The 12,536-nt window shown below is 40.9% G+C and overlaps 1 protein-coding gene across 3 annotated transcripts; it reads right to left on the bottom strand.

Annotated features, from left to right (window-relative positions):
- Window positions 1-702: 702 nt before the first annotated feature.
- Window positions 703-10,725, bottom strand: akap17a (A kinase (PRKA) anchor protein 17A). Of its 3 annotated transcripts, XM_035174933.2 has the most exons (8): window positions 10,643-10,691; window positions 10,278-10,404; window positions 8,124-8,471; window positions 7,505-7,723; window positions 6,904-7,116; window positions 4,916-5,064; window positions 4,317-4,557; window positions 703-3,748 (listed from the first exon to the last, which is right to left on the bottom strand). In XM_035174933.2, the coding sequence occupies exons 2-8, from the start codon at window positions 10,287-10,289 to the stop codon at window positions 2,822-2,824; spliced, it is 2,109 nt and encodes a 702-aa protein (XP_035030824.1). In that variant the 5' UTR covers window positions 10,290-10,404; window positions 10,643-10,691; the 3' UTR covers window positions 703-2,821. The 3 variants fall into 3 exon arrangements, with proteins under 3 accessions (XP_035030824.1, XP_035030826.1, XP_035030825.1); XM_035174935.2 differs by lacking the exon at window positions 10,278-10,404 and having other exon boundaries at window positions 10,643-10,725; XM_035174934.2 differs by lacking the exons at window positions 10,278-10,404; window positions 10,643-10,691 and adding an exon at window positions 9,335-9,464.
- Between the last annotated feature and the right edge of the window lie 1,811 nt (window positions 10,726-12,536).

Below are 12,536 nucleotides of genomic sequence, written 5' to 3'. Positions count from 1 at the left end.
AACCTGAAAGGAAACTCAAGAGGCAAAAAAGGGTTTTGTTGGGTCATAGTGACCTTGACCTTTGACCAAATTCTAATCCAGTCACTTTTGAGTCCAAAGCTGCATTTTCAACCAAATAAATGGAAAGGATTGTTTGCTAACTAAATGATTCCTTCAGCCTGTTGTCTGTGTTTCCATCTCAGTCTAAAGAGAAGAAAAGATTATGCAAATGAGTCCTCTGATGTGTGACAAAGTGCCAGGTGGCGGTATTACCACGCATCATCATTTCTGCCATACTGGAAAATCATGGAGGAAATTGACTATCATCAGTCATGCTGCTGCTGAAGTAAATGTTTGTGCCAGATTTAATGCTGTTCCCAATATATCACGTTCAGAAGAACCACCTAAATTAAATCAGTTAATTTTTTTGTCCAAGTGAATGTTTGTACCAAATTTGAATGAAGTCCCTCTAAGCGTTTTTTGATATATCAAGTTCACAAGAATGGGACGGATAAATGGACCCATAAACATGCCTGACAGTCGCCAGCATGAAAGCATAAGAACTCACATGCGTGTTTGACAAAGAATTTAAATGTTGTTGAGTAGAGAGAAAAGTAGAGACTTTAAGTAGTAGAAAGAAATCAGAAACTTAATATTTGAACAATTGATATTTCAAAGCTTCTTATCACAGAGACAAAAAAGTACATTTTCATTCAAAAGTTGTCAGGTTGGATTTTTTATTATAACCACATGTATGCAAGACATTCTGTAGTGGCTCATGAGCATATACACAGAACAATTGGGCTTTTCTATCACAAGTCACTATGTCAAAGTACAAATGTCATCAAAAGTGAGACTGACTTCTCGTAATGTAATGTAATAAAAGTGAGACTGACTTCTCCCGGCCTCAAATCCAGTTTCAAGAAAAGTCTGTACAGCGACTAGAGCTAAAGAACCGTATCCAGTATTAGAACGTGAGCATGAGAGCAGGAGTTACATCCTAACATCTCATTTGTACTGAGCTGGTTTGACCTGAATCCCAGAGGCTGGTTTTCTAAAACAAAATTAAATTAAAAAAAACTTTGTTCTGAACCTTAAAAAAACAAAAGAAAAAGTCAAATGGAGCACTTGCATTAAAGATATTTGACCAAGGAAAGAGGGAGTGCACTGCTTCCTGAGTCAGGTTAATTATTAAGATAAAAATTAAAAGCTGTGTCTGAAATTCCCTCCTCATAATGGACACTCAACCGTTCACTACTTTTAGAGGATACATGTAGGCTACTGGCATAATGATGTTTCCTTTTAAAAACAGGCTTTTAAAACTAAAATGATCCCTGTCCGTACGAACACGTGACCATTCACGCAAAAACAGCGTTGTCTCCATTTTTGTGCGTCCAGACTACAACGCAGCCCCAAAGTGGCAAGAGTGATGTTTTAAAGCTAGGGCCGAGTAATGTGGATGTAGCCTTACCCACACATAATGTGGACACTCAAAATGTCAGAGGGCAATAGGGGGTGGAGCACAATATGTTAAATAGGGAGGGATTTCAGACAGACTCCTCACTCTTTCCTTTCAAATAAACTCTTACAAACATTTACAAATTAAAAACAAAACTGAGAAAATCAGTCTTTTTTTAATTGAAATCACGTGATCATCAAAAAAATACTGTCCAGGGTTGTAGTTGTGTGTTTTTGTCGAGCTGCTCAACAGCAACATCGCCACTACTGAAGCCGAAAACAGCTGAACGCGTCGCAATAACATCAGTAGATCAGTTGACTTCATCACAGAGGTACGAGTCTTTCAGCCTGTTGGAACCGTCACACTTGTAATTAAGAAGCTGCTATTCATCAGTGTCCTTCAGTTAAGTCTTCCACACCAATGGCAGATCAGGTGCTTCATTCTGTCTTCAAGAAACTCTCTAGCTAAGTTATACATGCACAAAACTGGAGATATAAAAAGGTTATTGGTGTGTATGGAGGATCACTAAATCTGAACCGAATTTTAAGAGTTGAGTTTTCGTGTACTTCACAACAAATGACTGATGAATAACACAAAAACTTTCACACTCCGCGAAGAGCAACATTCTCATGAAACCAGAAAGTAAAACTGGCTTTTTTATGTAATTAAACCTCAGGTTGGTTTATCCTGGAAAAAGTAGTAAGAGAAGAAAAATGCAACCGATACATCCACCCCCCCGATCGACCTGCTCATCAAAGCGGTGCCCCATAAACATATGAACATGCAACTGCCGGACAAATGCTAGAAGCTAACTTTTCTGTGACTCTCTGCTCCAGTGGTGTACGTCTCTCCGGCTGAAGAGTGCGGTCATGGTACAGGCATGCAGGTTGGTTTGTGACGCAGAGGTTCTCCAGCCAATCATTTCATTCGGTCCAAGTAAAATGATTGGTCATGTTGAATTGTCCTGTGAGGGCCACAGACACCTTTTTTTTCCCTTTTTGGACAACTGCATGGTTTGATGGCTATTCGGACATGAAGATAAAAAGTGTTTCAGAAACAACTAACTAACCTGACGTTTAAATTCTGAATATCTGAACAAATTAAATGGTCTGCAACAACATGAAATGTGGAGAAAAAAATTACTAAAACAATAAAAGCAGCTACGTAGACTGACTTGCATCTTCCATGCCTTTCACATACAATGGGGCCCGAAAGTCTTCCAAGTGGCCGAACATTTCTGCGCCCCATTGTATATGGTATACATACATGATTCTCTTTGACTTATCGAATTTGTCCTTTCGCTATCTGGTGCAGAACCACATTGCTTAACTTACGGACCAAAAATATCTAAAAATATCAAAGACACAGACGACGCCGCTGAGTTTAGCGTCGTCTGGAATGGCTCCTGTCTCTACTGTTGCTGTGTCTCCTGTATCTTCGACTGTTATGACTGTGACTCCTCCCGTCTTTACTTGTGTTGCTGCCCCTTGAGCCGGCTCGGCTGTTTCTACGGTGACTGTGTCTGTGGCTCCTCCCCTTGCTGTAACTCCTCCCACTACTGCTCCTGCTCCTGTCTCCACTCGAGCTTGTGCTCCTGCTGCTATGGCTGCGCTTCCTACTGCCGTGGTGACTGTAGCTCCTCTTTTGGCGACTGGAGCTCCTCCTGTGGCGACTGGAGCTTCTCCTCCTTCTGCTATTGCTGTGGGAGCGCCTCCTCCTCCTCTCCCCGCTACGGGAACTCCTCTCTCTGTGGGAGTTGTCCTGGTCCTGGTCCCTCGCTCGCTCCCTGCCGTTCCTGCTCCTCGCCAACTCCTCCTTCTTCTTCTTTCCCTCCCGGCCCTTCTTCTTCTTGTCCTGCGCTCCTCTCTTCTCCCGCATTGCTCTGTTTTTCCCTAAAACATGGGCGTGCACATTTGATTTGGACACATGTTTCTCTTTGCTCTCAGCTGCCTTTCCTCCGTTCACCCGCTCCAGAGCCCCCAACATGACATCAGTGCCGCCAGGAGCAGAGACCTCCTCTGTCGGTACAGGGTCGGCCTGGTCCTGCGTGCCTGGAGGTTTAGTGGTTCTGTCATTGCTCTTCTTCAACATGTTGCAAAGCAGTTTCTCCCTTAGCTCCTTCTCTCGACGCTGGAGCTCCAGTGCTCGCTGCTTCTCCACCTCCACCCTTCGAAGCTCATCCTCTTGCTTGCGTCTGCACGCTTCCAGCTTCTGAAGTCGGGCTAATTCCTCCTTCTGCTGAGCCTGCTCCTGCCTTTCCTGTTCCTCGCGTTCAGCCCTCTCTTTCTCCTGCTGCTGCTGCTTCAGGGCCTGAGGAGGAGGAGGAGGAGGAGGAGGAAACAATGTAGGTACATGTAAGAAAAAACAATAATATTAAAAGTTTTTTTTTTTTCTTTCTGTGAGTGAAAACTGGTCACAATACATTTTGTGTCAGCTGAAGATTGGAGTTTATAAATATTTGTGTACTAGCACCATCATCTGCAAAATCATAGTCTGTCAGGACGAAACCCCGCCTACCAAAGTCAATCTCACAATGTTATCAAAGGTATCAAAACAACCTACCAACAGATTTAAGATGACATAAGAGGTAGTGTGATATCAATGTTCTCATCTAACTCTCCAGAGGAAACCAAACAAGCACATTTCTTAAGCTGCTCCTTTTGTAATGTGAACTCTCTAGTACTGAACAGTAATGAGACTAGCAAAGTTGAAAATGGTTAAGCTTAATGTACAGTTCTTTCACATTTGGTTAAAAAAAATTTGGGGAAATTAATCACAGTACTTGTAACACAATCAGAAGTGTATTACTTGTACTAGATGGGTACGTGCGTTTACCCATTTGGAGGTGTATTTTTGTTTTTGTGTGTGCATGCTGTACCTTGGCCTTGGCCAGCAACTCAGCAATAAGCCGTATAGATTCCAGGTTGCGCTGAGCCAGCAGGAGCCTCCTCTCCTCCATCGCAATCTTCATCTGCAGCTTCTTCTGCTCCTCCTCCTGCTGACGCCTCATCCGCTTCAGGTTCCGCTTCTGCTCCTTCTCCCGAAGCTTCTGCTCTCGCTTCCGCAGCCTCTCCTCCTTCCTCTTCTCCTTCTCCTCTTCTTCCTGCTCCTTGTGTTTCCTAAAAAAGGTCAGGAGGGCATTTGTGAATATCTGTTGGTATAGTGCGCAATATTTTTTGTTCTTACTCTTGCATTATTTTTCTCTGGAGCACAGAATTGTTATTTCAAATCCAGCAATAATAATCTATTTGTGTTCCTAAACACTTATAAATAAATACTATATTATATAATAGCTAAGGTGAATTATACGTCTAAGTTTACCAACTATTTTAAATTACTGTCTTTCTCATAAAGACAATGAATGCATTACAATTGGTTTGAGGCTCACACCCCGTTTTACACATTCACATGAATACTCTGTTGCTCTTTTTTACATTTTAACGAGTTCCCGAGTTTCTCTTCTGTTTTCCATCATACCTCTCCTCCTCCTTACGACGCTCCTCCTCTTCCTTCTCCCGTCGTTTCTGCTCCTCTCTCTGCCGCTCCAGCTCCTGTAGCTTCATCCTCTCCAGGCTTCTCCTCTTCAGAGCTAACTCACTCAGGTGCTTGCTGGTGTCGAAGGTCACCTGGAGAAGACACAAAAATACACATAGAAACAGGGTATTTCTATCATGAACATGTTGCAAAGTGCAAGATCATTTTAGTTTTCATGAGAAGAAACCAATCCGTGATTGATTGTCTATTGACTTTTATTGCACTTTTAATAAATTTGTTGTTGTGATGTGGTAAATATGATGTAGCTAATTCTAAGTCCTGTCACAGTGGAGACTGAAATAATCAAAAAGAAAGTCAGATTTAACTCCCTCATGTTTCCAAAAAATGGCTACTCGTGGTTTCAGCTCCTCTGACATGGCAGATCATTCCCTCCAGTGAAGAACAGATGGAAGAAAAGTATCATGTTTGATAATGTAACGATAATTTACTTGCTGAGTGTCACCGTGCTTTTGGTAAAAGTGACTTGGCACAACACTGATTAGTCTAGATTATGTCACATGCAAGATCTTCTAATTCTGTATTTATGAAATTTTACAATAGAACATAAAACAACTTCTTATGTGTCTCATTTCTTTGATACAGATCCGACTTCTACCCTGATTTGGACTCAGTGAGGCTTTACTCTGCGGATTAAGAGACCATGCTGTCCTCTACTCTCATTACCTTGCTAATAATAACGATGCAGATTTAACTCTCATTACACTAAAAGGTCTTAGGGCGGCTGTGTAATTCTGAACAACGCAACCTCATTGCAAAATTTCCGCAGTTGCAATTTACCTACATAGATGTGGGCGAGTAGCTGCAGGTATGAAATGAGATCAAATCAAGGGAGGCCATATTGAGAAACACATCAGTGAGTTTATGAGCTGATCAGATAGTGGTTTATGACACTATGAGGAATGATCTAATAAGTGTGGAACGTCAGGGACAATCATTTTGTTCTCATCGTCACAGTTGAGATTTTAAGAGCAGAAATACGTTTTAGTTCTTCCAAAGTTATCTTCCAGAAATATAGTTCACAAGTCTCCAATTTCTTGGTGGAATACGTCATGGTAGAATATGAGTCATTTTAGACATTGCTCATTTTTCATTCTTATGGTCGACATGTTTTGCTGTGTTGGCCTCAGTGCCTGGCTGTTTCAACACAGGGTCTCACTTGCTTTAATGAAGACCAACATTTCCTGTAACATAAGCTACAAATAGTTCTAACATGTCAATAATTTTACATGCGACCAGAAAAGAAACAGAAAGGCTTGTTAACCTTTATTTAAACTGTGAAAAGAAGTCTACTTTTAAACTTTAATGATGACTTAAACTTCTCAAAACTTAAAATGTTGCACTAAAAGAAATGGAAAGCATTTAAGAGGTTTGGCATCAACTCGCCCAAACTGCCAAAGTTCTGGAAGTTTAGTTGAATATTATTTTTGTGAATCAGTGGTACGTCGACAATACTGGTTATCAATACTTAGTCTGACACTGGAGTTATGGAGTGAAAGTTTCTGCTTTTGGCAGTTGCTTATCATATGACAAGAGGAGAGTTTACTGACGAGGATGATGAGGATTTGGTGTTGAAAGACAGTGAAAAACGTTGTGGCTGTTTTGAAGCTACCACCTCACAGAGGTCAGTGTGTTAGAGAGAGCACAACACTTCTTTAAGTTCTTAATTAAAGAACTAAACCCAGCACGCAACTTCAATTGCATCAGAAAATGAGGCTACACGCAGTGAAATCTAACGTTAAATATCTCACTCATTAAGAGCTCTACAGTCACTGAGCCTTTTCGTGTTAAATGACCAGTGGAATCGGTATCCCCGCTATTGTCACGAGTTTATTACCCTACGTGAACATTTTCACCCTCTGGCATCTCTAATGGACAGTGCAGAGCTATAAATCTACAAAGGCTTGCAGTACCTTGATGTTACAAGCCACTGCCTTTCCATCGTCTCCTTTGAGCATCAGCTTCATGCCGCGCAGAGTGTCCATGGCCTTGGTGAAGCCGCAATATTCCTGGTACTGGACGTAAGCCATGAAGTTCAGATGACCCCCAAAGCTGAATGTATTGAAGTTCTTGTCCAGCATTTCCTCTCTGTATGGGTCCAGCATCGGGATGTCAACATGTCGCACCTACAATCAACAAGAATCAAGTTCATAATGTAACTAAATACATGTCTTTTGGAGATGATTTACAATATTTCAGAAACAAATTGTCACATAAATCTAATGCGTACAATTACAGCTGTCTTTTTGTGGCAGTGTTTTTCCACCCTCCTCGTTGTGTCTCTTAGGACAGGTAAGGATTGGTGCTCAATTGTAATAACAGCACATTTTAAACAAATATAGTCTAATATCCCCCTTTTCTGTACTAAATGAACAGCCGAAAAGTAAGAATGGGTCCTTCATGCAAGGGGTGTTTGCAGTGAAAGTCTAACTGCCTCGGACATTAACTTAGTTCAAACTGACAAATAAGATAATGTGAATTGTAAAAAGCAAAAAAGAGTAAACAATGTACCACCTTGCCAAAAGTCTCGAAGACAGAAATGAGGACCTCTTCAGAGGGCCGGTCGGGAAACTGACTGTCCTTCTGGTTGAACCAGCGGCAAGGAAGCCCCTCCAGGTGGATAGTGTCAGGTCTCTCTCCCGGCAGCGTCTCATTCATGTCCTTGGCGTCGCGGAAAAATGAATCCCAGTCGTGACGTGTGGGGAAGTCGACCTTATTCTCCAATGCGCGAACCTGAGAAAAGAGGGGGAGAGAAGCACAGCTGTAAATTCAGCTGCCAGATTTTAAGGGGAAACATATTAAATCCAATGCAGCAAATTCATCAACCCTCTAATAAACAATGGCTTGAATAAAATAATGGTGCATTTAGAGGCTGTAGTTTGTGGCACTGTTTGATGGTATTGTTGTATACTGGGAGGTGTTTCTAACACGCAAAAATTAAAAAGCAGTGTCATTCGCGTAGAAGACACTGACGAAGATGTCTACAGAGTTTGTGGTGATAAGAGCTGACACCGGTGTCGGCTGTACCACCTCTCGCCTGAATAATGCAGAGGATTTGTTGCTGTTGTGAACATGTCTGTGTAGAGAACCTCCCGCTGCATTGTGCATGTGTGAAAGGCAAACTGTGACTTACCTTCAGTACATCAGTAAATCCACTGAGTTTGATGCACTTCACATCCAGACGGCTTAACAGGCTCTTGACCACCGTCTTGTTCTCCACCTCTCCCTCAAAGCGGATGAAGTCCATGGTGCTCTTGGAAATACGGAGCGCTGAAAACTGCTCCGGAGCCACCATCGCCTTCACTCTCTCCATTACCTCCCAGTTGGAGATGCTCTTGCCTGGAAGCTTAAGCTGGGGCAGTGCCACACTGACTGTAATTTTGGCAATGGGCTTGAGGTACAGGTTGTATTCAGTAGAGAGGCACAAGGCCTCTGTAGTATCATGGACGATGGTCGTCATAGTTGCAGATGGGTGGGGAAGCTGCAGGAAGTTTGGAGACAGTCAGAACTGTTAGCACATATTAGCATTTTTGTGCGTTCACATTGCAATATATTAAAAACAGGGACACCGTTCAGACGTGGTGTTAACATATGTCCGGAGTGATCTGAGGTCAGCGTCGAGTACAGGCCTGAACGCAGCTAAATGCATCCACAACACATGAAACAGGTGAACATCCTAATATAGGCCTTTAGCCCACTTTTCAAACACAACTTTTAAATGGAAGAATCAGCTCATGCCACGCACATCGTTATAATAAAAGATTCCCTCTGCACACTTTCAATAAGAGATTATCAAAATTAAATCACCTTTCTAACAACACAAAACAATGCATGAACTTGGCTGAACCAGTTATAACATTTTTCTGGAAGTAACCTGTTAACTGTATTCACATTATTCATAGTGAGGCAACGAAGGGTGCGTGTATGGGGCGCATGTCATACACCAGGGCATCTCAAAATGGTTTTATGATGCACAAACAAAAAAAAAAAAAAAGGAAAACAATACGTAATACGATGCGAAATCAACAGTGGCAGATCAGTAAAAAAAAAACAACGAGCATCCACTATTTTCACAAACTGTCTATTTCCAGTGTGTTTTTAGTTAAAAATCAAATCTAACGTCAGGTTTATTTCCAGATCCTTTCAGCGGTGTAACTTTAACGGTTGAGCTTTTAAACAACGAAAACCGACTTCTTCTATGTGACGGGGGGGGAAAAAAAAAACATGGCTGTGTGGTAACATTTACAGAAACACACTCCTTCAGGCCCTGGACGCCATCACCGTTAACCGCCTACACATCCAGTTCAATTCCCGGCGCAGACACAGACTCACACGCTCACTTACAGACATCGAGAAGATGGAGGTCCGCTGTGGAGACCACGACCCATTAAAATGTGAAACAAAGAACAACGAGGACCCGACGCGTCTCTTCTCCGCTGCTGTGCCCAGCTACTTCCGTGTTTTTTAAACCGGCCCGGTCACATGACCACCGCAAAGTCACATGACTCTGTGGAGCGTTTTTGTTTTACTTGTAAAATTTATTTATTCGTCTATTTTTTAGCTTTACGTACTGTTGAGCACAAGATAAACAGACACACACAAAATAATAAATAAATAAACGTGATAAGGCAGTTGTGCAAAGGTTTTAATATGATTGCCATGTAATTATTGTGACAAGGATACTGCACACTTACAACATGTAAACTAAATAATGAATGTTCATTGATGAAAAACAAGAATGTTTTCCAAATGTATTAGAAGAAATCTACACGTATGTATTTGTTGAACATGGCTTATAACGCCACCTAGTGTTTCAAACCATATTGGACCTTCAGGGGCCAATGCTTAATGTAAGACAAGTTAAAAATGTGCACCATAGCTTAAAATAGTTGAGTCTTAATAGAGACCTGACGAAAACACAAATAGAATCAACGGTTATAACAACGATTAATATAGTTTTCTCTGATATATCAGCAGAATCTATTTCCTGTTTTCAGTCACTTTCCTATAATTTAAATCCTGATTTGCATTTCACATCGATAAAATTAACATGGACATTGTAATGATTTATGCTTTTAACATAGTAAAACCATGACAACATGTAAGCTGGATGCTTTTTTAAAGGGAACAGTGGGGCAGATGTAGGGTCTTTATTCTATTTGACTATCTAGTGTTTGTTCTTACATTGTTAAACAAACCATAGGAATTTAGTGGACTTCACTATTCTCTTTATCCCAAACAGTTTTCATTTCAAGATAATTAATACATGTCTTCATTCTCTGATCACCTCTGAGCTCATGATCTAACAACGCGTTACCACAGGTTCTGACTCAGGTTCCCATCAGAGGTGACACAGAGGAGAACGTGTTTCCATGTTTCTTTGGTTCTTCTCGTGATGTTCAGACTGGAAAACACTGAGAGTTTGTGAACATGAACACGGAGAGAAACAGCGTTAGCTTCGGTCCGGACGTGTCTGAACCACAATGTGTGTTTATGTGTATAACGGGTCTCGAACTGTCGGGTTACTCGTCTGAAATCCAATGGTACTGCAAACCGAATCTTAAACACACGACTATTTCCTTACAACACGTTTAACAGCGACAAATTCCAGTGTATTGATTTAAGAAATATCAGTAAAAAAGGTTGACTTACTTCAGCTCAGTAAATCCATGGATGAGAGACTGGATGACACTTCCGCATTCAGTGAACTTTGACTTCAGGAGAAGCAGCAATGTAGCGGTGTCATTTTAGAGCAGCGACAGCATGTGGTATTATCAAGACACAACATGTACAGGAAATGTGAGGGGGAAATAATAATACAAATAATAATAATTACTATTATAAGGATCTTGGCATCTGGTTTGATAATAATATCAGTTTAGAGTAGCACACCACTAAGCTTGTACTGTACAATGTTGTTTTTATCAATAACGAAATGTTTCAAAACACTATCTTTATCGCTCAAATATTAATCATTGATAAATTAAAATTAATCTCTGGGTAATTATTACTATTCACCAGCGGGAGTTTTATTGTTTTACAGCTTTCTTACTCTAACCATCAGAAATAGACCCTTTCATGACTGATAGAAAAATATTTCTACATAGTCAAATAATTTATTTAATTTGAATTAAAGAGCTCCTGTTTGCATTAGTACTCATCGCTTTCATTTCTTATGACACAACTGGATCACATCAGTTATGCAGGAGAAATAAATCTTCTTTGATTCAATGTTGTAAAAATAACAAAACATGAACAACCAGCAGAGGTTGAATTCTGTTCATAGACACAAATGAACATTCAACAGTACACATTTGTAAATGACTTGATGCCTATTGGACACTGTTGGTCACAAGTTACGCTTTGTACGAATGCCATCGTCACTGTGGTTACCAGCATGTTGTGAGAGTAAGAGATGCAGATAGATTTGGCAAATAAGTTGGCACAGTTTCCCTGAATAGATGGCAGAGGAATTTACATAACAGTCATCACTCCCCTCCCTATGTATGTAGGTCAGTAGCTGCCATCTCTGTAGTGACTGACCTACTGCAGTAGATCAGTACTTGCAGTAGGCCTCTGTGAAGCACTTTGAATTCCCTTGTGCCTCTTCAGTCTGCGCTGATCAGTAGTCATCTGACAGAAAAGGTTCTCTATACTGCAACGCTATACACGCAGAGGGTAAAAACATCCGTTCAGTGATCTCGACAAATCTTTTTTTCTCACCTTAAAGATTAAAGGATAAAATGTCCATCAAAGGAACATATTCTACCCGATTTACATTGACACAGGCAACACATTTTTGATAAAGACCGTTTATATGTATTCCTACTTTTATATGGTTGATTTAAAGTAGAGAATAACCCCCGAGTCACAGAGATGGAAGATCATCAGTGTCACAGGAGGATTGTCAGAGTGTAGTTATCCAATCTCAGGTGGTACTGAGTACAGTGACTGGAAATATTCCATATCCCCCTTACACATATGTAGTATCCACTGCTTTTTTGCATTAATGCCTCTTATGACCTCCGTCAAGGAGGTTATGTGGTCATCTGTGTTTGTATGTGTATTAGCAGGATTACAAAAAAACCACTCAACCAATTTCTGTTAAATTGTATGGAGGGGTGGGGCATGACTAAACAAAGAACCCACTAAATTTTGTTGTGGATCCGAATCACTTTCTTTAACATTGCGAGACAGGGCCTTTTTCAACATTTCCCTTGAATTCTCAGACAAAGAACAGGCATGTTTATGGGCTTGATATTTATGAGTGTGTGCAAGTTGGTGCAGATCCAAATGACAATCTGGCTCTAGTGAATTTAAATGTGGTTAAATTAGGGGGGGGGGTTGGGCCTTGGTGGAGGTGTTTGCTCTAATGAGTGTCGTTCTAATTTTCAAGATAACAGGCTCAGCTACATGGCTAGTAGGAATGTCACTTCTTCTTGTGCTCAATATGCAGATTAATTATGGAAAAACTGATACCTGCACTTTAAAATGTGAATTTGAATTAAATGTCACGTTTTACATTCTAACCCATTGTGACCCAAAC

Source organism: Hippoglossus stenolepis, chromosome 13 (genome assembly GCF_022539355.2).
Source record: "Hippoglossus stenolepis isolate QCI-W04-F060 chromosome 13, HSTE1.2, whole genome shotgun sequence".
Taxonomy (NCBI): Eukaryota; Metazoa; Chordata; class Actinopteri; order Pleuronectiformes; family Pleuronectidae; genus Hippoglossus; species Hippoglossus stenolepis.
The sequence above is the reverse complement of the archived record's forward strand: the minus strand, read 5'-3'. Positions and strand labels throughout refer to the sequence as shown.

Bases quoted from the DNA above. Each gene is read 5' to 3' on its own strand.
- akap17a (XM_035174933.2), bottom strand. The intron at 5,065-6,903 runs GTACTGCAAGCC...TGTCTTCTCCAG, and splicing joins CAGTGGCTTGTAACATCAAG to GTGACCTTCGACACCAGCAA. The intron at 4,558-4,915 runs GTATGATGGAAA...GACCTTTTTTAG, and splicing joins CGTCGTAAGGAGGAGGAGAG to GAAACACAAGGAGCAGGAAG.